Below are 25,491 nucleotides of genomic sequence, written 5' to 3' on the forward strand. Positions count from 1 at the left end.
GAGTACTATTAACGTTGTATTGTCAACGCCTCTCTTTAATTAAAATTTAAACGTAATTAAATTCTATTATACTAGGTTGATAACAAAAAAATCAAAGTTATGATGATGCCCTTTAATCTATTATAATGAGATACATGAGATTAGTACGCGAGACCATAACCATTAGATGTGAGTAAATACGAAGAAGAAATGCTAAACGCCACAAACACTTATCCAACATTTATTAGCCGATCTGATACAAATAATTTTGGTTGGAGCTTTACAACTAGATGAGGTTTAATGACGATTAACTGTAAGCGATAGTGATGATAAAATTAGCAGAAGTGCATGTCCGTGAACGTTTTCTTGTCCTTAAACGTGGAGCCCCAAGCGCCGTAGTTCTTTTGCTCTTGTTTTTTTGGTTGCGGTTTATCAACGATTGGTTTCCTGAAACAATTGATTTGATGTTAGGTATAAGATAGAGGTAAATACACAAACACAAAATTCCTGGAATATATTGTAGAATCCTAATTGGTTAGAGGCAACAAGAATAATTAAAATATGATACAATTCTTAATTATATCAAAATTTGTTTTTTTGCACTAGAGTTAATTCCGCATAAACATTGTTATTAAAATGTTTTCTGTTCGGATGATATAGTACTGTTGTTAGTGAGGCATTCTTTAACTAATTGAGGGCTTATTTGTGATGATTTGTGTTTATTGCAGAGACACGAAAGAATAGACGAAACGAATAGAACACGGTATACTTACTTCATTGCTGTGGGGAATTCAAATTGTTTGACAAAGGAAGTCTTGGTGGCTATTTTGCATTCGTCTCCACGGGCCATCGTGTTAGATGAGATGATGGATGATGGGTGAAGGACCAATGTGGCTGCTTGTCTACGGTACGTGCTGAATGTGGGTAAGCACTGCGTGTTCCAGACGGTTTCCGGTATTAGCCCGACGGCTGCCTTTTCGGGTGCACAGGTTTTTAGCAAGTCTGGAAATGATACGATATGTAATTAGTATTTTTTAGTATAGTAAAGAATCCTGACAACACATACGTCTATTTTTTAAATTTAAAACAATGTGATGTCAGGAATGAATTCAAAATGAGAATTTTAATATAAGTATATTTAATACTACACAAGTAGTTTGAAATAAGTAATATTATTACACATTTAAATATGATATAAATTAAATCTATAAATGTACTGCTAACCCTAAACTCATAGTTGTTTTTGCTTTATTATAAATTTTATTACATAATGTTAATGAGATAGATAGAAAATCTGCATAAATATGTATATTTCTGCATTGAAACTGGTCAAACCGCATGATGCAATAACGAGTTACTCTATCATCATCTCATTTTAATATTATTATTCCAAGGGTTTATGCATAATTTATTTTAATTGTTACAGCTTTTAGTCACATGTTTTAGTAACTTTTATTATTATTACTTACAGCACACTAATTTCAGCGTTTTCGAAATTTTATATTGAATCAATGGGGAAGACCACTAGAAAGACGCCTACAATAGTAATTTTAGTTCGAAATTAATTTGAAAGTAAATATAAATGGAAGCACACAATATGCACATGTGAATATGCTGTAGGAGATGAAAATTAACTTTTCAATGCTCTTTCCAATTTTCTTCTTGTTAGTAGGGAATTTTTGTGAACCTACCACCTACTACCACACCGGGCGGTGTGTGACTGGATATAAAGAATTGAATAATAAAATGTAAAAAACCGCTAAGTTTTATAATTTACTATGACAGCTTCCCTGTAACAAACATTTGACGCCCTCTACAAGGTACTATATTATGACAGTAAGCTTCCCTATTCAAGAAGTAGTATTTAAAACCTAACGAAGGAATATTAATCTAGCAATATGGTAATGCTGAATTGTTTTCATTTTTACCTATAAGACCATACAGAGGTAGTTTATAACAATTATTATTATTTATTTGTAGGAATATTGTAAAAAAATGTTATGGTGGTACAATCTATAAGTTCAGATATGGCAAATTTATCTTAAAAGGTAGAATTTTACATAAAAAACAATTACTTTATGAGTCATATCATTACCAATTGTTATATTATTTTATAAATACATTATCACATTATTAAAATATATTGTGACTTTATTAAAATAATATTCATTGTAATGCTTCACGCAAGCAATCATTCATAGATTTTTTCCAAGAGTAGTACATTAAGTCGATATGTAAAAACAACAGCAGAGACGCATAAACCAAAAGCATAAACAAATTTTACTTTTCGAATTTTTTACGCTTAAAACATTTAAAAATTTAGTTTTGGCTTATGTAAAAAAACTTAGTTGATTGCAGAGGAAGCCTTTCACTGTATTAAAGTTCATCGACTCAAAATAGGTAGAATTAATTCTTTAACACGCGACGAGCGCGTGGTTTGCTCTCCTTTACGTTGTAAACACCAACCGGTTATTGTAATTATTAGATCTTACCCAACATTTTGTTAACCATAGTTTTATCTCAATCATAAACCTATATTATTGTTTGGCAATTGCTTAATATTTTGAAAGACAAACAATCCTGTATTAATACTTGTATGGCAATGTTACACCTTAACCTCTGAACTGCAAATGTTTGTTAGAAGTAGCAAAATAAATCGAGTACAAACAAAATACTTTTTTTATGAAACGATACCTTACTTCAAGTGACATTTAACGTATTATAGTTTGGAGTCAGTGTTGGGATATAAACTTTTTTACTTAATTTATTAAAAAATCAATTTGATAATATAATATCGAATTGCTGGCCCTGTTTGTCCCAAGGGCCGCAAACAATGAATCATTCGACATTGGATAGTATTCACAAATTCCGTTGCATTCAAAATTGTATATAAAATTTTAAATGTAGGTCAATGGAAATATTCGCGATATTATAAACCTATTCATATCAAAATAATGGATACTGTGATTCAGTCTGATTTTAAACGTACTGATTATGCACCTAATTAGTAGAAACCAGCAGTAAAATATATTAAATATAAATACAGGTTATAAGTAAAGTAAAAATTAAATCTAATAGAAAAATCTAAACAGAATTTAAATATATTTTCATAATAAAGTCTTAAATTCCATTCATATCAATAAGATCATTATATATAATAAGTACCGACAATACTGACCTGGGAAGAAATTTATCGGTAATCGCGAATTTTCTCTTCGATTTTGTCATTAGCACCCAAGTTTTTGGAAATAAAATAAAAAATTACACGCCGAATAGAAAATTTTGCCGATGAACACGGGGACCGAATTAAAACTGACTGTCTGAGAGGATGTAGAGAGCTTTAAATGTAAACCAGCTTGGGACTCGTTGGACGACGTCACCTCGACTCGTACAACTCGTATAGCTACGCGTCATCCGCATAATTTATTCAATTCGGCGGATTTTTCCAGTTATTATTTAATTCTTTTCTTTCATTTCAACGAATTTCGTAATTATTTAATAAAGTATATGTGCATGTTAGAATGAACATAGCTGACTAAAATTGTTACGGCTAATGGCGACGTGTATCTCGCTCGTATATAATATACACATATTAATATTAAGTTTCTCATGTAAATAAAATATTTCTGTTTTGTAATGAGAAATAAAGTTCTTTAAACATTATATGTGACGAGTGACACGTCCCTAATTTCATTTGTATAAACAGATGCAAACATAAAATCCACTAAGTCACTGTAGCTGTTATCCACTACAGTGACTTTTAACTTATGAATGTTTTATGATATAACTTATCTCATAATCACACAAAACTGGAACTAATAATTGTAGGAGAATTATTTACTGCGAAATTAAAATATTGTTAAGTCAGTCAATACATTATTGAAAATGTATCCCGCAACATAAGAAATATACGCACGTGCAGATGTGCACGCTAAGATTTCTCGTATTAGAAACGGCCTTTTGAACACGTTGATTGATTTGTTATTTTTTAAATATGAAATTTTTATAATGAAACAACAACTACACTTTGTTTATTTTTATTGGCTACATGCACTGCTACTTAGAAAATGGATAAAATTTAATATATGGTAAAAGACGATTACTGGCAATAAAATACACGCGTAACATAAAATTTATTACCCTTTTAGTTACGATAAATTGAAACTTATTATATATTTACTATGTCTCTTCTTACATTTTTTTAATTCAAGTAAGGCTGAATGACTACTTGTTCGATCTTCCTTTTTCTTCTATTCCAAAACCATTCTGTCAATAAAACTGTTGTAGCAGAAAGAACGCCTGAAAATGCAATGTTTTATTAACATAATTTTATTTGTGTCGTTCTTGTGTATTTATCGTAAATAAAGGAAGACTAATAGTATTTCGATAAATGATTAATCAAACAGTTGCCTAGTTGAAGGGTAAAGAAAATATGTACATACAACGTTACAGCTACTTATTTATTTTTATTAACAAACATTAATTGTATGTATTTCTTTTTTAGTACATATACATTCAAATACCTATTAATATTAAGGAAGCAACTGGCAGCCTTGTGCCAAGTGATCTTCACCAAGCAACCCTAATAAGTAAAAAGAAAAAAGTAATAGCAAATCTTAAGAATCATGTATGACGACAGGTATATAGAAAATGCGAATACCAAATAAATAATTACAGAAGTCACTATTATGACGGAAAGGATATGGTTAAGAGGTGTTTGTGTATATACGTGACTAAAAAAGAAGACTTTTCAAAAATTAACATGGAACTCGAAGTTTTATCGAAAGTGGTATTAACTGATAATAATAAGAACTTTAAAAATATATCACTTAAATTAGAGAGACGTAAAAGCATAATTCTAAAAATGGAATGGAATGGTCACAAATTTATGCTTTATTTTGTTAAAATGCAAATATTGACCGGGAATTTTTTTAGAGACTAGTAATGTCTGATCAGACTGGTACTGCGAGACAACCACGTGTTGTGATCGTGGTAAATGACCCCTGTACACCGATCAGATCTGTTGACCGTGCCAACGTACCACACTGGTTTGATGCATCTATAATGAAATGTACCTCTTTCTAATACATGTTAATAGAAAACCAAACTACTTTTTATTTAATATATTTTGTAAATATACACAATATTTTTTCAAGTCAGAAATATTTATGTATTTCATATAACAGTTAAAAGTTTTTTTTTAATTATTAGAAAATATGTAAACTTACGTGTAACATATTTGTTTCAGAAATACCAAATTATTAAAGCAGACAAAAGAATTCGGACCACATCTTACGTTTATGGAACACAAATTTTTGAAGGCAGCTAACAAATTTTTATTTCTAAAAAACTTACCAGAAAGACTTAAAGAAGTTACCCAGCTAGACCTTAACCCTAAAAAAAATCCTAAACATCCACTAATATTTTAACATCGTGATAAGTCCAATCGGTCTAGCCATTTAGTAACTACTTTAATTAATAATTTCCTCCCTTTTTATCTAGATTAATGAGCTACAATTCCACAAAGAAAGAAACACATAAATATGTACTTCTCTTTTACAGTTGTTAAGCCGAAAAGCTAAGAAAATAATACGATACATCACCTAGAAACAAAACAAAGAATGAGCCCTGCATGTCACTGAGGTTGACAGTATGGTTATTCACTTCCCAGGTCATAGTGGAGCTCTGCCAACACCGGTCACGCTTAGGTAAATAAACGCTCAACCACTTTGATATGAGCCCAGCTTTTTGCATGCGATTAATTCTGAAACCTCTCAGTTAATAAATAGTATTTCTTAAACTTAAGATCTTATATAAAACATAAACAAAATATTAGAAATAAAATTGCCCTGAATATTTTTTTGTATTTAAATTATGTTACAGGGCGTGTATTAATATTTTTGAATTTACAATGAGACATAATATTTAGCTGTATATTTGTCTATTTAAAAAATACTTAATGTGTTAGAATCTACATGAAACCCAATGTAATACATATTGTGTTCTAGTGTTTTTTTTTTTTTTTTTTTTTTATAGAACAGGGGGCAAACGGGCAGGAGGCTCACCTGATGTTAAGTGATACCGCCGCCCATGGACACCCTCAATGCCAGAGGGCTCGCGAGTGCGTTGCCGGCCTTTTAAGAATTGGTACGCTCTTTTCTTGAAGGACCCTAAGTCGAATTGGTTCGGAAATACTTCAGTTGGCAGCTGGTTCCACAGAGTGGTGGTGCGCGGCAAAAACTGCCTGGAAAAACGCGCAGTTGTGGAACGGCGGACGTCGAGGTGATACGGGTGGAATTTCGTATTCTGCCTCGACGTCCGATGATGAAACTCAGCTGCAGGTATTAATCCGAACAACTCCTCTGAACACTCTCCATGGTAAATGCGGTAGAAGATGCAGAGAGACCCCACATCTCTACGCAACGCCAAAGGATCAAGCCGCTTGGAGAGATTTTGGTCGTCAACGATTCGAACCGCTCTTCGTTGAATACGGTCAAGTGGAAGAAGCTGGTACTGGGGAGCACCCGCCCAAAGGTGGGAACAGTACTCCATGTGGGGCCGAATTTGCGCTTTATATAGTTGCAAGCGGTGGCCCGGAGTGAAGTACCGTCTCGCCCTGCTGAGCACACCGAGCTTTTTGGAGGCTAATTTTGCCTTTCCTTCCAAGTGACCGCGAAACTGAACGTCGTTCGATATGTCAACGCCAAGTATTCCAATGCTGGCTGTGGCTTTAAGGAGAGTGTTTTCGAAAAGAGGAGTAGCGACAAAGGGTGTTTTTTTAGCGGAAAACGCGCAAACTTGTGTCTTTTTGGGGTTAAATTGGACTAAGTTTAGTCTGCCCCAGTCAGAGACTCCACGTAGTAGGGTTTCTACTTCAGACACAAGTTTGTTCCGGTACTCATCGACATCTGCCCGAGAAATACTTGCCCGGCCAGTGTAAAGAGTGTCCCCAGTGCTGTCATCCGCATAGCAGTGAATGTTGCTAAGTTGCAACATATCATTGATATGCAGAAGAAACAGGGTCGGGGATAAAACACAGCCTTGTGGGACCCCAGCGTTCACGGGTTTAAGGTCGGAACATGCTCCGTCGATGACGACCTTGATGCTCCGATCGGCCAGAAAGCTGGAGATCCAATCGCATAATTTCTCGGGAAGCCCATAGGCTGGAAGCTTCGAGAGCAGTGCTCTGTGCCACACCCGATCGAAGGCTTTCGCTATGTCCAAACTAACCGCTAGAGCCTCCCCCTTGGACTCAATTGCCTCCGCCCATCTATGCGTAAGGTATACAAGAAGGTCACCAGCCGAACGACCACGACGAAAGCCGTACTGAGAGTCACTTATCAGCTGGTGGCCCTCCAGATACTCCAGGAGCTGGCAATTAATAATGGATTCCATTATTTTGGAGAACAAGGAGGTTATCGCTATTGGGCGATAGTTGGACGGATCGGAGCGATCGCCTTTTTTAGGGATCGGATGTATCGATGCGATCTTCCAGCACTCCGGGACAGTGCCAAGCGAGTACAGGTACCGGAAAAGGCGCGTTAAGACCGGAGCCAACTCAGGAGCACAAGTACGCAGCCCAATTGGAGGAATACCATCCGGCCCGCTCGACTTATGTATGTCCAAGGAAGATAATGCTTTACGGACAGCACGTTGCCGGAATGTAACTTCCGGCATCGAAGAATCACACCGTGAAATGCTCGGTGGTGATCTCCCTCGGTCATCCAAAGTCGAGTTGGACGCGAAGAGACAGCCTAAAAGGTCGGCCTTCTCCTTCGCAGTGTGGGCCAGCGAGTCATCCTCCCTGTGCAATGGTGGAATGGAGGGCTGACAAAAATTCCCTTGGACAGCTTTGGCTAGAGACCAGAAGGCTCGAGTCCCCGAAGGGAGTTGGGCCAATCTCTCGCCAAATCTGGCAATGTGCTCTGACTTTGCTTTAGTGATTTCCCGTTTGAAGGACCTGGAGGCTGAGTTATATGCTTTTTTGAGTTCGCTGGTATTAGCATCACGAGATTTCGCCGCTTCTGCCCATGCCTTAAAGCATTCTCGCTTTCGACGCGAGGCTGTCTTGCAAGAACGCTTAAACCAGGGCTGAGACTTGCCACCGATCGGCACCGCAGAAAAAGGAATAAAGAGTTCCATTCCCTGCAGAACCACTTCGGCGACAGAGGCAGCGACGGAATCTGGAGCTTCAGACGAAAAGCAAATAGGCCCCCAAGGGTAGGACGCAAAGAAAGACCGCATCCCGTCCCAATCTGCTGACTTGTAGTGCCAAATACGGCGAAAACCCAAAAAGCGCGACCGCGAAGGGCGCGTAGATGGCACAGTACTCCGGACCACACAATGATCCGATGAACCCAATGGCGGGTCAACGGAGACTTGATAGTTCTCCGGATGCGAAGTCAGCAGAAGGTCCAACAAAGAGGGTTTATGACCGTCCACATCTGGTATTCGCGTAATCGCAGGGACCATTTGTGTCAGGTCGTAGGCTAAAGCAAAGTCGTGAAAGGATCTTCCCGCGTGATCGGTGGTTTCAGAGCCGAGCCAATCGGCATGGTGGGCGTTAAAATCGCCAAGTATCACGATTTCGGCGGTAGGAACCCTTTCAAGCAGGGAATCTGTAGCCATTTGGATGTGCTCGATGAGTCGGTCAGTTTCGTCATTTCCGCTATGGGACCTATACAGGCACGCATAGAATCGCGGATGGTCATCGCAGTCTATGCGGAGCCAGAGGTTAGATAGGTCCCTTCCTTCAAGCGTCCCGAGGCGACGAGAACAGATATCCTCTCTGACGTACACGCAAACTCCCGCCCGCGGCACAAATGAATGTTCCAATTTGTACCCCGGGTAGGAGAGGTAAGAAGTATCAGCCGGGGAGGATATCTGAGTCTCAGTGAGGAAGAATAAGGCCGGCTTCGCAGATTCAAGGTGAAAGTGAACCGCGCTTAGGTTTGAGTTGAGCCCCCTAACATTGGTGAAGTCCACTGTGAGCGTGGAAGGGGTTGCCTTCGGCGAATTCTTCCGTTTGCCCCGAGATCGAAACCTAAAACTAGAACTGGATGTTTTTTTTAGAGCGCAGTTTTTGCCCACCCCAGAATACGAAGGGCAGCCTGTGCATCCACCACCGGATACTGATTGTTCCGATGATGGACGCCCAGAGGGGGATTCTCCACGTGTGGTACCCCCCTGGGGTAATCTTTCTTTAAACTGCACCGTCATAGTCTGGGGAGGGGGGGGGGGGATGGGCTCCGGGAGTCTCACTCACCGAACGAAACGCGAGTACAATAAGCTAAACCTATTGCATCACTTCACGCCGGTTTTCTGTGAGACAGTGGTACTGCCCCGGTCGTGCCTGCCCATTTGGCTGAAGCCCGAAAGCAACAGCATGGCACTCCCACTAGGAAGGGGGTTGACTGATTGCACTGGTGAAATAATCTCTTTCACAGGTTATTTCACCAGTGGGCGAGTAGTGTACTATAGCTACAGAGCAAAATAAATAAAGTCAAGCCAAATTGATAGATTCTTACTCTTTATTAATAACAGGTAGGTATGGACTAGCACTGGGTACGATTAAGGCGATTCTTTCTTCCATAAACTCTTCAAAACCTACGAAAGGCAATAAATTAATATATGTAATTGAAAGTAATTTAGCCCTTTAACATAACTAAGCTAAGGAATATTTTACTCATTACCACTTTCGTGTTAATTTTCAATTAAATATACATGACTAAATATTTAGTATTTCTGTAATATAACGTCAAAGTACCCAAATGTAAGCATAAAAGTTTTATAAGTTATTGCAATAATTTATTATGACATTGGCAGTGACAGTGACAGACCTCCTTTACGTACACCTTTGTTTTATATTTCTTCTTGGTACTGAGTTGGTCTAAACTTAAAATACCGATGCATTATTGCTTTACGCATTACACATTTATCTATATATGACTTTAAACTATACTTAATAATAAATATGTATCTCTCTAACTCTAGCATTGTATAATTAGAATATTGAGAAGATAACGTTGATATGGTAACGAACCTATTTAGCATATGAAAAAACAATAGTAGGAAAATAAGTCCATTATATGACATAGCAGGTTTAATTAACGGTTTGTTTATAACAAGATTCGTCGTCGATCAATATCCTACTATATTAAAAACTTAACTCTCATTGGTCTATTGTTCAGTATGTTCGACTATACATATAAAATTACGATATTTAGACATTCACGTGGCCAAGATGAGCACATAAAAAGTACTGCACCTGATTGAAGCATGAAAGTTATGCATAATGGAATACAGACTGTATATAAATAGAGACAGGACATGCAAAATATCCCCACTGTTACTGTCGGCCTGGAGAACGTTATTGTGAGTAAGTTTATTGAACAATCACAATGTCACACATTTTATGTAAGGTGTGAACATCATTGGGAACATTCCTAAAACATCATCAAAGTTTATTATTTAACATCTTTAAATTAAGCTGTTTAAACTTTGTTAGGACCGCCTATCAATACAATTATTTAAATATTACAAGTTTAAAGTCATCAATTAATATATTACCTAAAACAAAATCACAAGAGTCAGTGGCTACAGTGTCGGCTCGCATTATATAATTTAATCTCAACTTCCAATCCACCATAACATGACGCTCTTTTCTGACCCGGTTAAGTAAATTCGCCCCTAAAACAATGATTAATTATAGTTAAAATAAACTACTAGGTTACTCGCCGCTACCCATGCGTAGATGTGTATGGCCATTTTGCTTAATACAAATTAAAACTAGCATTTTATTTCTGGTACCCAATAAATGTTTTCCGTTATTTTGTGCATTCATCGTTTTATTGAGGAAAGTTAAGTCTTCATATGGTACGTTAAGTGAAATCCACAGTTGACTTAATGAGATAACCTGGGCGTCTTTAAGATTGAACTAATTTGATTATTATACGAACATTACTGTTGGTATTTTGAATCTTATTTCTTTATCGGACACTACTATACCGCATTATAGTACCCATATGCATATAAATAATTAATGTCCCAACCTGACTGATATCTAATTACGGTCCATGCATTCCACGGCTGATCACTTGTTTTATTTATATTGGAAATAACCGTTATTAATAATTACTATTTGGTATCTATTTGGAGACAACTTAAAATTTGAATATTGTAATAATTAAAAAAAAAACATTGCAGTAGCTTTTCAGTATATTCGTTACACACAATTTAAAGTCGAACCACCTTGGCTAAAGCTCAGTTTTGTAAGTCCAAAAGCGCATTAGATTTAAGCATATTTACATCTTTAGACTTTTCGTTTGTCGAATTTAAACTGAGGAAAATTAAAAAAAAAATTTCGGTACTAGAACATTATACATTTTGTATAACTGTAGTGTAACACCATATTTGATACCAATCCAATATAAGGCGTTGGATATGAGATTTTCCGCTACAAAGAAAATTTCCATACAAATAGAAACATCTGTCCGTTGTTTTACTCCAACATATATACGATGCATATATAAGACCACAAAAAATATGTTTATACTTTTCAGGACGTGGCTTTTGGAACTAGCAAACAGCTAGTTTTATGCTGTATAGTTAAAGAAGACTATTAACTATGTTACGTTTAGATAAAATATATGTTATGTAATTTAAGAACCCGTATTGATAACTTCTACTTTGAAAAGTATTTTTAGGTACATTTAAAACATATATTTTAATCCTACCAGCCATATTGTTCGCTTCCATTGCCGTCAAAGAACTTGTCAGCTCAGCGCCTTTTAGCAAAGACACGTATTTTGGATCATCTGAGTTCTGTAATCAAAAGTACATGAATACAAATAACTCGAAAAAGTAGAGAGAGGAAGTTTCTATTTCACTATTTGTGATTTCACTGGTTATTCGATATATCCATAATACCAGTAGCAATGGAAGTTGATGACAAGATGAAGGTGAATTGAGAGCTATCCTCAAAAAGAAAGTTGAAGGTATAGTAGCTGGTAAATGGTTGAATTAAAAAAACATAGAAGCAAACAGGCAAATGTTATATGGGTATTGAGTATGAATCATATTGAAATACATATTTTACTCACATGAAATTGTTAGTACCGTAAAAATAGTTACAAACAGCCTCTATGGATCGTGGATCATGTCTGTATTTGTTGAATTTAATTTAATTTTTTTTTTTTTTTTATTTAAGAATTGATAACTTTTTAGACGCAAGTCGGCCACCATTCTGTGCCTCAGGTCGTCTATCTATCTATCTATCGATCGCAAGCGTTAATAATTTCGTAATATTACAATACCTTTAACTCATGTTCTAAATAAGATCCCTTATTTATTGACCATGTGTAAGAAGCTCTATTCAGCAACAGTTCATTGATAGTTGTCACCGGAATTTCCAGTTTAGGGAAGGTTAGAAATGCGACAAGATTCCCAGAGTACGTTGTGACAACCACTAATACCACTATCCACCAAGTACCAACTACTAGTCTACCACTATCTGCTCGTGGGAGGTACATTCCACCTGCAAAAAAATCCCAGCACGTATCACGCAAAAGTTTGGATAAATAATGGAACTGGCAGGTTTAGAGCATTTAAACATATTAAAGTCTTGAATAACTTAGTCACATCTGTAAAAAATCTATTTTAATTTGATATATGAAAGAGTTGTTTACAATTATTAAACTTAGTAATAAATATACTATTTGAATCGAATTCAGTAATTTTTTACTTATTTCACTTTAAAAACTCTGAACACTTAAAACCTTGAATTCCGCACATAAACAAAATTATAATTACCTTGAAATTACATTAAAAGTAAATTGTATCTTATCAACAACCTAATCTGTTTTTTTTCTTATTTATTAGCTTATGTGTGTATGTGTCTATTGAGGGTGGTGAAATAAAACAATGTTAAACAGATAACATGGTAAATAAACCCTTCATCTAAATTGTATGGAATTTATAATAATTTTGTATTCATTTGTTTATACAACATTTAGCTATAGCCTTTTTCTTATAATTTGTATTTTAACTGAGTATCAAAATAATAATCGTCGGTATCATATACAGAACATATTTTACCATATAAAAGGCCCCACTTTTGAATATAAATAATAATTTTCTCTAAATTCATGAATATTATAAGATTGGTTATACGCTCCGCAATTGGGATTCTTACGAAAATACGTTTAAATAAAACAAATCTATTCCTATCATCTGTGTTCGAGACATAAGAATCTCTAGGGAAAATATTATTTTTGAAAAATATCCGGAATAAATTGTGGTCGAAAAATATAAAGGATATATCAGTTATTCTAATATGCACGGGTCACTGGGTGGATATCTCTTCTGTGGGTGTTCAATGTTAAAATACAAATTTCTGAAAATTTTATAATAACAATTTTCTCGTAATCCCTTAATTGAGCATGGGACAAACGTCTACGTCTGCTCCAATAATAATTTTTCATCAGAAGGCACACCTATTTAAGGCATGCCACTGAAGCCTAGGTATGACTGGTGCTGTGATTCCTTTAGAATATTATTTGTCACACACAGAGCTTGGGTTTAGGGCGCTTCTATTGCATGAACCGGTGAAATGAAATGCACCGTATGCAATATTAAAATACAGAAAACTTTCGCAAAAGGATCAGTAGTAAAATCAAATAAAATTTACGATATTTTTATTCTTTTGAAAAAAAAATGTAAGCCATAAAACCATATCCTCAGCTCTTGTTAATAAATTTAAGATTAACAAACTTCATGATGTTGTCAATATTACAAGGTAATTACGAATGCAACCTTTTTAACCGGCACTGAAAAACCGGAAACGCTTTTGGGAGCCGTGTTTACGGGCAGCAAGGACGAAGTGGCAATCGCTAGAAAAAGCAGATAATAACTCACCTTGTTGCAATAAAGCCCCGTAAACATACCACAAACAATTATGTATAGTCGATAAACCTCCTTCCCTTGTGATATCTTCAGCATCGTAAAAAGGGCTTATTCTATGTATTATAAATAATGTTGGCCCCATAAAAATCACTGCAAATCCTAAACAGAGCCATGTCTGAAAGCATAGATTAATTCAATTCCTAGATGATGACTGGTTTGCAATAAAATAGTCACTGTAATATAGTGAGTTGTACATAATAGTTTTTCAAGGTAGATGAATCTAATTTTATATCTTAGAAATTCGACGATGAAACTACGTTGTTACTGACAATAAAAAAAATTACTTTATTTGACTCAAAATAAACATTACATTCTAAATATAATATTCACTATGGTTAACCTTATAAATATGTAATATCTTCTAGCACTAGCGTTTAAATTAGGCCTAGCCTGTATCTTAAATGCTAGTTTCTTCCAGTGTCATTATGAAATTGGTTAAGTTGTTTGCCATTAGACGGTCATGGATTTTTATTGTTTATTGAACTAAATGAAGGTAGAATTAAATAAAAGTTGTTGCAATTGGTTAGACCGGAGTAAGTGTGAACTTCGACAAAGATTTTTAAGTCTTGTGGATGAGAAACTTGGATATGAGATATGAATTTAATGTCGTTATTTAGGTAAGTATTTCCATACTTACTAATATTTATTATTAAGATTTTCTATTTAAATTAAATTTACAACAATATATTTTTAAGCCTGAAGTTAGAAATTTTAAATAACCTAATTTTATTATTTTTTATTAAGAAACAAGTTTTCTATTTCATTATATTTTTGAGTTTTCAGCCATTCTTTTAGTTTTATTTTACATTCATAGATAGATATTGAGGGGATAAATATTCAGGATTTTATTTAATTCATCTATATATTTATTGATTGTATGTAACAAAGTTAACAATAATAATATACATAATCTTGACCACTAAACGTGTGAAATGTAAACTGAAGTGCTTTGGCACAATTTCAAAGCCCACTTCATTTAACTATCAAAGTTAACGAGTTCATTTTACAATATGGAGATTTTAATGTACTTCAAGTACATTCAAAGCCACAAAGGTATTACTTAGATAATACATACTGGTCGGGCAAGTTATGTATATTAATGCAAATGTACTATTTGTTGTATGACTTTAACAATATTTTAATTGCATGATAGTCTTGATTAAGTACATTTTTAGTTACATTACTAAAAACAACTTTGTACGTACAAAAAATTTTATTGGATGAAACTATAATATAGTTTCATCCAATAAAATTTTTTACCCCTACAATTCTCCCAAATTGTTGGCGTTCAATAAATAGTAGAGCTACCGACTCTGTTAAGTTATTATTGTTAATTATCTACCGTTTCAATTACATTAAAACACATATTTTAGAACCAAAAACCAGAAACCAATCCTTTGCCATTGAAGTCACAAAAGACCACGGGTGACCAAAAAGTAAAACATATTTTTTTATAACCTAATGACTCTATAAGTACTCTTTCTTTGTGGTAGAACAATGTTCTTCGGCCCTGGAACTGAAGCTGACGGGGACGGAGGCATATAGAAAAAAAAACGTAATCGCTCCATACAAAGTACTTACATCAGTTGTAAATGGTAGTAAAAATAATAACGCTCTGCTTAGTTCTCGAGGACGTGCTACCATGAAAGCGTACGGCTGAATACTCACAGGAATTGTATAGTTTATACCTTTAATGAAATAAAAAGTTAAAAGGTAATCGTATATTCTTTTGATTGACACTTAAATAATTCTCATACTTGTTTAAATATCTGTATTTAAACAAATATGAGAATTAAGACACATATGTCAATTAAGGTATCTCTTAAAGCTGCCTTACTAGGCCGACCGATATCTAAAACCCCGAAGAAGGCATATAATCCTTGTATGAATGTTTAGATATATTATCATTTTAGAAAACAGATTTCCCCAAAAACTGATGCTTGAGAAGGTATGGCTGTGAATAAATTTTAATTGAAACAGATCCTATGTAACAATACATCACAGCCCATTTGTTCCAGTTTCCAATTTCCCGTTTTATTTAAAGCGGAACATATAAATGTTCCTAGTATAAACTAGGATATATAAAAATAATTTATTGCAGCTCATACTTATATGTTGGGACTGCAACAATGTAATCTACAATTAAAATATCTGATTATATCAGTTTGGGAACCTTCTAGAACATTTACCATCCATTCAACTTTGGCATACCTTAGATAGTGTGCTATAAGACCTGCGGTGTACTTGACGTGGTGATTGTAAAAATGTGGGCAGAGTGTTTGAAACAATAAATCTGGAATCGCCTAACTTATTTTCTATGAGTAGAGTTTGTTTTCTAATAGTCAAGTCAGCCTGTTCTGCTGACTTTTTGCACGCTGATTTCCTCACGATTTTTTTCGTCACTGTATGAGGGAGTGTTAAATGCGCGTAGTCCACCAAGCAAACCTCAACAGCTATGAGAGTCGCACGCTGAAACAACTAGGCCAACAGTACTCTATCAATATGCTTACACCTAAAAATAAATATGCAAATACGCACGCATATTACAATTAAATTAAATTCTTCACAGTGTGTATGTAGGTTTAAATTTAGCACAGTTACCTGGTGGAGGATCAGATAAGATTGTGAAAGCTGCAGCGGCGAAAGCCACTTTTCCCTTCGCGACAGCTGATAATGTCAACTTTGCGCTTGTACTATGCATCATCTGAAAATAGTCCTTTTATAAATCCTTTTTTTATGATAACTTTATAAAAAAATATTAATAATATAGAACTTAGAAAGATACATTTAAAAACCAATAGCTAAATCTGTACAATTCCTAGCTGTTACACAATTGGTTGATTATTTCCAAAATATTTTAAAAATTAATCTCCATCACCGATTCCCTTTTGCAGAACCGCCCTTGTTTATAGAGCTGCTATACCTAATATGTGTATCGTGTAAGTATATATAATAAATATTTTTAATGATTTGATGGAAAATTTTAAAACATAATAATCTTATATCCATGCAGACTTGAAGCGGAAATATATTTTTTGATATTGCCATTTCGTTTGCATAATAATGCCATTCACGAGGAATTCGTCGTGTTGTGTTTACGCCAGAGGACTTAAAAGTGACCAAACCGTAAAAACACGCTAGAATTATAATTATTGCTAACTAACAAAATAACTCTACTTTTCAAACGGTTAGAAAAATACGAAGACTCATGTTTATTAAAAAAGGTTTAATAAATACATTATTATTCAATTTAAAAATTATTAATTTAATCCGTTGTATAACAATTTTGTTTTAAAAATTATAAGTCTACAACTTCAAAACACTTCTTAACAATTCTTTAATCAAATTTGAATATGAATATCATTTGCCAAAAGTTTGTTTTAGAGGCACAGTATCAAATCAGAATGCAAACAAGCTTGCGACAAGTTGGCAAAATACCAAAAATAGTTTAGCAAGACTTACATCTGTAGATGTTTCATTCGAAGACTCCTCTTTCACATGCCCCGGTAGGACAATCCGGATTCTGTGACATATGTTATAATTAATTTTAGGAACTATTTTATTTTTTGGAGTAACTATAAAACTGTCTGTTCACAATTTGATAATAAGTATTCCAAGTACAGCAAGAAAAGGTAACTTTCAACTTGCAAGACAATTATCGTTTTATAATGGAGGTTAAAAATTCTGAACTTACGTGAAATTTTTACTTTTAGCAAATTGTCCAACAATATCGAATAATAGACCACCATAATTTACGACAGCCCCCGATGCATTTGTTACCAATATAGTCCATGGCGGATTCTAAAAGAAACAAATTTCACAATGCTTAGCTATTTAAAGAGGGGACGCTGCCAGTATCTTCGGAACCTTGCCTAAAGACTCCTTTTACTAATATATTTTAGTTATTACATTTTAAGGTTAGTTATTATATTTTTTTTCATTTTAAGTTATGAATTTTACAATAATTAACGTTAGAATCACACAGAGTACTTGGTGTACAAACTTACATAAAGAAAAAACGTTCGTATTTTTTAAAATAGTATTTTTAGATTATTTTTAGCCAACATACTGCATTTTCAACTCAATTATTTAACAATATTATAATTCCGATATAACAATTTGTTTTCGATATAACAAATTATTTCGATTTTCCGATAATACAATTTTAAATACAATAATATCATACGTGGTAGGTCAATATCGACAATTCCTTGCCTCGGAAACCATGTTGTATGTGCGGAAATAATGCATCTTCAAACATAAATCCATCTATTGGGCGCCAAAACGCAACCTGAAATTATTTATTGCTTAAACCTTTACAATAAATTGAAAATTTAAAACTTACATGTCCAGAGATTTATAGATCAATTTTAATTTAAAAAATTATAAACAAGTACTGTTACTGGTACTGTTCATACGAATTGTCTGTGACAGCAATGCATGCCTAGTTGTTGGTTAGGCCCACAATTCTTCACCCGGACCGTAGGTTGGCACTAGGATTGGCCCATCCAAACAATAATCAAATTCATGTGCAGTTTTAATACGCCTTTTCAATTCAACTTACATTATTAAAGTTATGGTAAATTATTACGCTCCAGCCTCATGTTTGTTTACTTTAGAAAACCTAATTCACCAAAGCCTCACTCAAAAGCTGATAGTAATATAATATATTACTAGCTGCTTCCGCGAACTTCGTTTCTCCTTAATGCCTAGCCTACCTTTTTAGTACATGCCAACATGGAACATTTTGCTATGCTACCCTCTTTTTTATTTTTTGTTTGATTTTCTTACACCTTGTGTCCGAAAAACCCTAATATCTTACGGAACCCTATTTTTGTTCAAAATTAAATATAGCCTATATTACGCGTGGATAATGTAGCTTTCGAATGGTGAAAGAATTTTTAAAATAGGTCCAGTAGTTTATGAGCCTATTCATTACAAACAAACAAAGTTTTCCTCTTTATAGTGTAGTCTTATTAGTGTAGATAAGTCTGAGCAATATAGTTACCTGAAGCAAGTCAAAATTATCAATAACAGTAGTCACATTATCAACATCTTTGTTGCTGACCATATCAGTGTTTCTGTATGTTGCACCCCAAGTGTCAGCTGCAAGTGCTTGCCAAGTAGTACAGTTTCCGCACTTGCTATGCGCTGTTAAATGTTGCTATAAGCATAATTAATCGTTATATTGGTATTATTAATGTTTAGTTAAATTAAATATTGTTGTATTTTATTTTTTTTTTACGTTCGCAATATTACGCTAAACTCTCCCCATGATCGCAGACTGAGTCGATTGCCCATACCTCAATCACTGTTCCGCTATTTCATGCGGAATGATTCCGGTATGAATATAATGTAAACCGTTATTTTTTTTTTACTTGATTTCACTGGTAGTGCCAGCATGTTTTAAGGTCGGCATGGTTTTGATATTTTGTGTGTACGTCAATTTGTTTCTTGTATGGTGCTTTTGTCCTAATTTTGTGTACCAAATAAAAAAACTTTACTCTGAGTTAAAAATATAGTCACCATTGTAGCTAACCTATTCACCATATTAACACCCGTCTGACGTGTTTCTGTTTGCTAAGTAGGAACAATAGAAAGTTCAGATTCCTACCTGCATATGTCTTAATAACATGTCTCTCCGCTGCAGTCTATCAGGTCGAATAGCTTCCCACTCTTCGTCTGAAACCTGAGCTGCTACGTCAAACTCCTCCTGCACTGCAGCATCCAAAGCTAATATGAACGCATCCATCAATTCCTTGCAGTAACATAGAATTCCATTCTAAAATATTTAATTTAATCTCACTATCTCTCGCCGACTATTACTTCAGAGAAGCACTCGAAACGGCGAGAAATTTAAAAAAACGAAGTAGTATTTAGTGTGTTATCATTCAAAGTGTCATATTACTTGTATTTCTTGAGAAAGAACTTGTTAACTGATGACATTCAAAACAAAAAATCGTTTACGAATGTAGTAAACCACACAAGTTGAATACGAATAAAATTATATTCACATACGTGGGTAACACTGAAAATGAAAAACGGCTTAATGTAGAATGTTGCCATTACTATTATTGTTTTTCAAAGTAATCTCCGTTCCTCTCTCGTACACGTCGTCGCATTCGATGGAACCACTAAGAAAAGCCATTATTTTTTAGAGGTGTCTTCTATGTCATTTTCGTACGGTTTCACCACATCTTCAGGGGTACAATAACACAGTACACAAAAAAAAGACACTATCAAAATGAACCTTCTGGGCTAACAAAATGAATCCTTTTTCGTGTTAATAGTAACACTAAGAACAGTGTTTCTTCGTCAGAGCCCATCGTGAAAACATGTACTATCTACGATTTTAAAACTATGCGGCTAATTTGTAGGCGTTCTAAACAAGAAAATACCTGACAGTGTGCCCCGTCATCGGTCCTATTATATATGTAAGCAATATTTTCTCCTTCAAACAATTCGTTGATCAATGTGGATAGATTTCCATTCCGTCTATTTGTGTCAGACACGATATAAAGCCACTGCGCAAGAGTGTGCGACATGTGAAGATCGCGCGCAGCTTCAGCCATTGTAGTCATGGTGTCTGTCGTTACTATGACAATGAAATTTTCACCTAAAAGTTACCCCAAGTAATGTAGGGAAATTATAAAATTTCAATACTTTAAATACTGCTAATATTAAGTAGATAGTGCAATTCACGAATACGCAGCCCACCAATTATTGGTTGAGGGGGGTTCGGGGAGTTTGTTCGGAGCGTCAGTTGCGACCCGTCAGAGACTAGAGAACATCTTTCACTTTGACCGTGACACTGTCTCCTGATTCATTGAGTCTATTCATTGTAGTGTGCGTGTGAACCGATTACATCAAACATTTTCTTTCTTAAGATTTGGTTTAGTCCTGTCAAATGTACATAACTTCTTCCTAAATTAAGATAACAATTAAAACATCAAAACTTAAATTGACTACACGGCCTCACTAATTTTATTTAGTAACGTGGTTTGGTATGATTCCTTAGCTTTTGTTTTGTTGGCAATGAATAAAAAAGGCTTCATTATCAAATGGCCAATTGCTTTAAGGTTCATAATTTATCAGCAAATCCAGTAGCATAAGCTACGTGCAGCATATTACAGATTAATTGTAGTGAAGTATAGAAAAGTCGCATTCATTTTTAAATGTTCAACTTTAGAACGTGTATTTTTGATTGTGATTACTTTTGTTGGCAGCTGATGCTTTTATTTGGGTCTGCACTGCAGACTACCTACTGCCTACTAAATATTTTATCTGTAATGCGGCAAAATGAAATTCAATTGTAACTAAGAAATGTATCAACTATGAAGTTTTAAAGGTTCAGACTGAAATTGTGATGGTTTATAAATGGTTTTTTATCTGTTTTCTGGTTAATACCTTAGAAATTCGTCCATTTAAATTGTAAAATGGTAATAATTAAGTCGTTTTATTCCAAGTTTCTTTTTTTAAATTATTTTTAAATTTATTAATAAAGAAACTTGACACACGCATCATAAATACAATAATTATTTATCAGATATTTTTTTTAATAAAAGTATGAGTAACACAACTAAAATAAGAAAAATAAAAATAATAGGCACAAAATTAAAACACATCAATTAGAGTACCTACACGCACAGGTTTTAAAATACGTTCAAACGCCTTTTAACAGTAGGAAAGCACAATAACACAATCTTACCTATATATTTAACTGGGAGTTTGGATAATACTCTGTAAACCTCTTTCCTTCTTAAATACTCGTTCGTCTCATGCCTCATTTTTAATAACGTCACGGAGATGGAAGGTTTACCGTCTATTTGAGATGTCATGGATTGGACCACTCGAGATATCATATCTCGACCTTAAAGTTACAAATGTGTCATAATAATATTTCAGGCAGTTCCAATGAAAGGAAAAAAGTACAGCCCGAAAACGAAACATAATCACATACTTATTGATCAATTATATAGAAAGAAACTAATTTTCTTAGAAATTTTAATTCTGCCTTATTTATACACCACGTACAGTACATATTTGAAAATGTACTACAAAAGTCGTGTACATGTTTTCTTCAAAATTATGCTTAATTTTTGTAGTTATATTTATGGAATCAATACTAAGGTATTAATACTAAACATACTTAAAGTATTGTCATGGAGGAGAATAGCGGATTTCCAATTAAACGCCTTTTCAGTCCGAAGATCAAGAACAATTTGGGGAAGTTCTTCACCGGGATCAGAAGACGTGACAGTGATAGCAGCATTGGATGGGAGCCGCGGGCAATCCACTTCGGTAAGAGCAAATAGAAGCATTTGTTCATCTTGAACACGCTTAAACAATGACCAAGTGTCTTCGCACGAAGTGACGCTAAATACCGCAAGGAAACCTGGAAAAATTAAAAAGGGTGAGATGATTGATTGTTAACAGTGTTGGCGTTGTCAGTGTGCGGCTATCATCTGTGCACCGATGGACTTTCTGCCTATGTGCCAAATAAGATTACCTCAAACAGTGAAAGAAAAGATCGTGATGAAATCGGCTAGCCTTAGACCAAAAACTCGATGTCGTTTGTCAATCACAGGAGGCTGACCACCTACATACCTATGAGATTGACAAATGATAATGAAACAGATATAGAAATTTCAGGCTCAGACTTTTAAAAAAAGTTGTAGCGCCGCCGGTTCTTTTTATAGATGATTAAAATACTGAAATTTACACGTCATATCTATGTGCTTATATCACTCATAATTTGTGTACAGCACGTTAATAATATCGTCAAGTACTGGATTCCACATTTGGCTTATGGCACAGACATTCTGAAAGTCAGCTACTGCATTACGTTTCCGAAATTCTATATAAGATGATGTATTCTCATTCGTCAGTATCGTATAATTATTAATAATAATTATGTACCGAAATAAACGGTAATCGAGACTAACTTTCGCATAAACAGTTTTGCCGTATTGTAATTACAGTTCCCACTAAATCCTGAGCTTAAAACTTCGTCACTTACAAAATTAAGTCACGTTTTAAGAAAGTCTTTTTTGTATTAAATTTTGTGAACCCATTTAGGAAGATTTTAATAAATAGCCTCCAATACCTCTTATAAAACACTTTGAGAGCTATAAGTTTTGTTAATTGACATAATAATGAGAAACAACCTTTTTTCAGATTGATGGCAGTCCAAGAGTAATAATGCACAATCACTCCACCATGCTTAAGCTTAACCCGCGCTAGTTCTTTGATGTAATCCTTCAGCTCGTCCGTTATACCCTGGTACTGATCCTTGAGGAACTGCTGATCCAGAACTACAGCTGGTAAATATTTTAATTAGAAGTAACGTAATTAGTACCTACTAGAAGTAATACTCAAAACCAATTCTAAAAATAAAGAATCAACTTTAAAACAGAACCTTTGATCGATTTGGAAAGGTACACTTATGGGGAGTACATATGGGCACTCATACGAGTATATATGCGAGGCTGATGGCAATGCAATGATTCAGGGTCCAAAAGGGTGCCAGTGTTCGACGATGGATAAGCATTAAGCCAATGACTGACTTCCCTAGACCCCACAGCCACCACAGCAACCTTACGCGGTCTGTTATTGAAATGTGACCTAATAACATTTGGAATTCAAATTTTCAAAGAGGATCATCCCAGCTCCTTTGAAATTCGATGCTAGAAGGCAAAGTCAAGCCTGGATTGGATGTTAACTATGCGTTTTTCGCATTTGTTAAACCCACATCTTAGGTTTTTACCTACCAGGCTACTAGATTTGTGGGCAGATGAGAGAAACGCTGGAAGAGCTACACTTGTTATCCACTCTCCTAATCCGCCAAAGCGAATAGGAAGCGATGCTTGATTCCAAGAAACACCTTCTTAACGAATATTTAAAATAGATTCCAAAGTTGTTTTTAAAAGATTATCCAAATCACTTAATGAAGTACATAAGTTAATTTGGGAATAAAAAAAAAGAATTTTAAAATGAACTTAGCTGAATGTGCGGTAATATCCAGAAGATGGTAAGAAGGATCTTATTTTTTTTAAATATTAACTTAGATTATAAAAAATGGCTATTTTAATCTTACCTATGGATGCATTTGAAGTTATAAGTGAGGGAAAATCTTCCGAGGCAACGCGGCCTAATAAACACAAAATCACGATCCATAATTGCATCTCGTATCTCAAACCGATACTGTGACACTAACACGCCTGTCATAATTGAGAAACACCTGTTTTTAATCAAAAATTCTATTCGTTATTTACAACTATATGAACAGAAAGGTACTAAATGAAAACGCGCCCATATTATCACTTAATGCGTACAGTAGAAGACTAGGATTATACAGGTGGTTGTATTTAATTTAAGTTATATATCTGTACTATATAATATATCGCTGTTATAAATGTAAATATGCTTGTAGATTAAGTCTGACCATGTTTGCTAAAGTAACAATTAATTTGATTCCTTAGTTTATATATAATATCCATGGAATTATGAATTTAAATCTTCGCCAATCTCTTTATAATAAATTCACAATAAGTTATTTTATTCTTTATTTAACACATATGTAGGTACTATTTTTATCTCAATCTTAAAATTCAGCCTATAAATGTGACTTGTTAAAGGTCAAACATTAACAATGCAAAACAATTACCTGCAGCGTATCGTGTGCCCTAATTGTCTGTCCGTTTCATTTATTTCCAACAATTATGTATATGTAAGTTATGGATGTAATGTGTCAAAATTGAGACGATAGATATAATGTGAGGTAATTTTTTTGTGAACATTATCTCTTGTTCTATACATAAAAGGAGTTATTCGGATTGATACTGAGTTTTATCATCGGACCTCGAGGCAGAATACGAGATACCCGTATCATCTCATCCGTCGTTCCACAACTTAGTGTTATATAAGGTTATTTTTGCCGCAAGCCACCACCATGAGGAACCAGATACCCACTGCAGAACCAATTCGACTTCAAGAAAACAGCGTACCAATTCCTACAAGGCTCGCCACGCACTTGCAAGCCATATGAAATCGAGAGTGACCATGGGCGCCGCCCGTATCACGTAACATCAGATGAACCACTTGCCCGTTGGCCCCATGTACGCTAAAAAAATAAGTACTTAGGTACAACTCTATCTATAGTATATATATTTTACCTCATTTGCCGATGAGTGGGGATGCCTACAGGTTCAAATTTAATGACGTGGAATAAGTGATACCTGTCTATCTTATGTTCCATAATAAACGTATTTCATTTTATTTATTTATTTTACCACTGATATTTTGTGGTTGATAGGAACACAGGACATTTTATCAACTGTGACCAGATAATAAAACAAACAACTAAATGTTTATGATACTTCTACATATAGGGTAAATTGGGGTAGTAAGGGCGATGCCAGTTGGTAAGCAAATTAAATATTTTCATATAAAAGTGGCATAGAATATCTACGTTAGCACATATCATTACCCCCATTTGTATAACCGTAATCCACTTCAAATTTTGTCTGAAATGTCTTATTAACTCTTTTC

General features: G+C 34.6%; 1 protein-coding gene and 1 long non-coding RNA gene across 2 annotated transcripts; both read right to left on the reverse strand.

Moving 5' to 3' along the window:
* Nucleotides 1–204: 204 nt before the first annotated feature.
* LOC110993344 lies at nucleotides 205–3,315 on the reverse strand. Its single transcript, XR_002600182.2, has 3 exons — nucleotides 3,158–3,315; nucleotides 753–981; nucleotides 205–426 (listed from the first exon to the last, which is right to left on the reverse strand). It is a non-coding gene; the product is annotated as an uncharacterized LOC110993344 (long non-coding RNA).
* Nucleotides 3,316–4,024: 709 nt separating this feature from the next.
* Nucleotides 4,025–25,150, reverse strand: LOC110993261 (ionotropic receptor 93a). The gene is made up of 20 exons (XM_022259450.2): nucleotides 25,116–25,150; nucleotides 24,038–24,161; nucleotides 23,109–23,261; nucleotides 22,091–22,336; nucleotides 21,650–21,811; nucleotides 20,340–20,557; nucleotides 19,556–19,723; nucleotides 18,950–19,105; nucleotides 18,128–18,232; nucleotides 17,636–17,742; nucleotides 17,404–17,464; nucleotides 16,543–16,645; nucleotides 15,523–15,629; nucleotides 13,894–14,056; nucleotides 12,294–12,514; nucleotides 11,715–11,802; nucleotides 10,549–10,668; nucleotides 9,507–9,585; nucleotides 5,583–5,743; nucleotides 4,025–4,278 (listed from the first exon to the last, which is right to left on the reverse strand). Exons 2-20 carry the CDS (start codon nucleotides 24,123–24,125, stop codon nucleotides 4,181–4,183), a joined length of 2,604 nt encoding a protein of 867 aa, XP_022115142.2. The 5' UTR covers nucleotides 24,126–24,161; nucleotides 25,116–25,150; the 3' UTR covers nucleotides 4,025–4,180.
* Between the last annotated feature and the right edge of the window lie 341 nt (nucleotides 25,151–25,491).

This window comes from Pieris rapae, chromosome 3, assembly GCF_905147795.1.
Source record: "Pieris rapae chromosome 3, ilPieRapa1.1, whole genome shotgun sequence".
In the NCBI taxonomy this organism is placed as follows: domain Eukaryota; kingdom Metazoa; phylum Arthropoda; class Insecta; order Lepidoptera; family Pieridae; genus Pieris; species Pieris rapae.

What these genes read in the sequence shown, in the direction of transcription:
- LOC110993261 (XM_022259450.2), bottom strand. Translation starts at nt 24,125, where the DNA reads ATGCAATTATGGATCGTGATTTTGTGTTTATTAGGCCGCGTTGCCTCG. An exon ending in AACTTCAAATGCATCCATAG is followed by an intron (nt 23,262 to 24,037) that starts GTAAGATTAAAA and finishes AATATTTACCAG; the next exon opens with CTGTAGTTCTGGATCAGCAG. An exon ending in CGGGGCTTTATTGCAACAAG is followed by an intron (nt 12,515 to 13,893) that starts GTGAGTTATTAT and finishes ATTTTTTTGCAG; the next exon opens with GTGGAATGTACCTCCCACGA.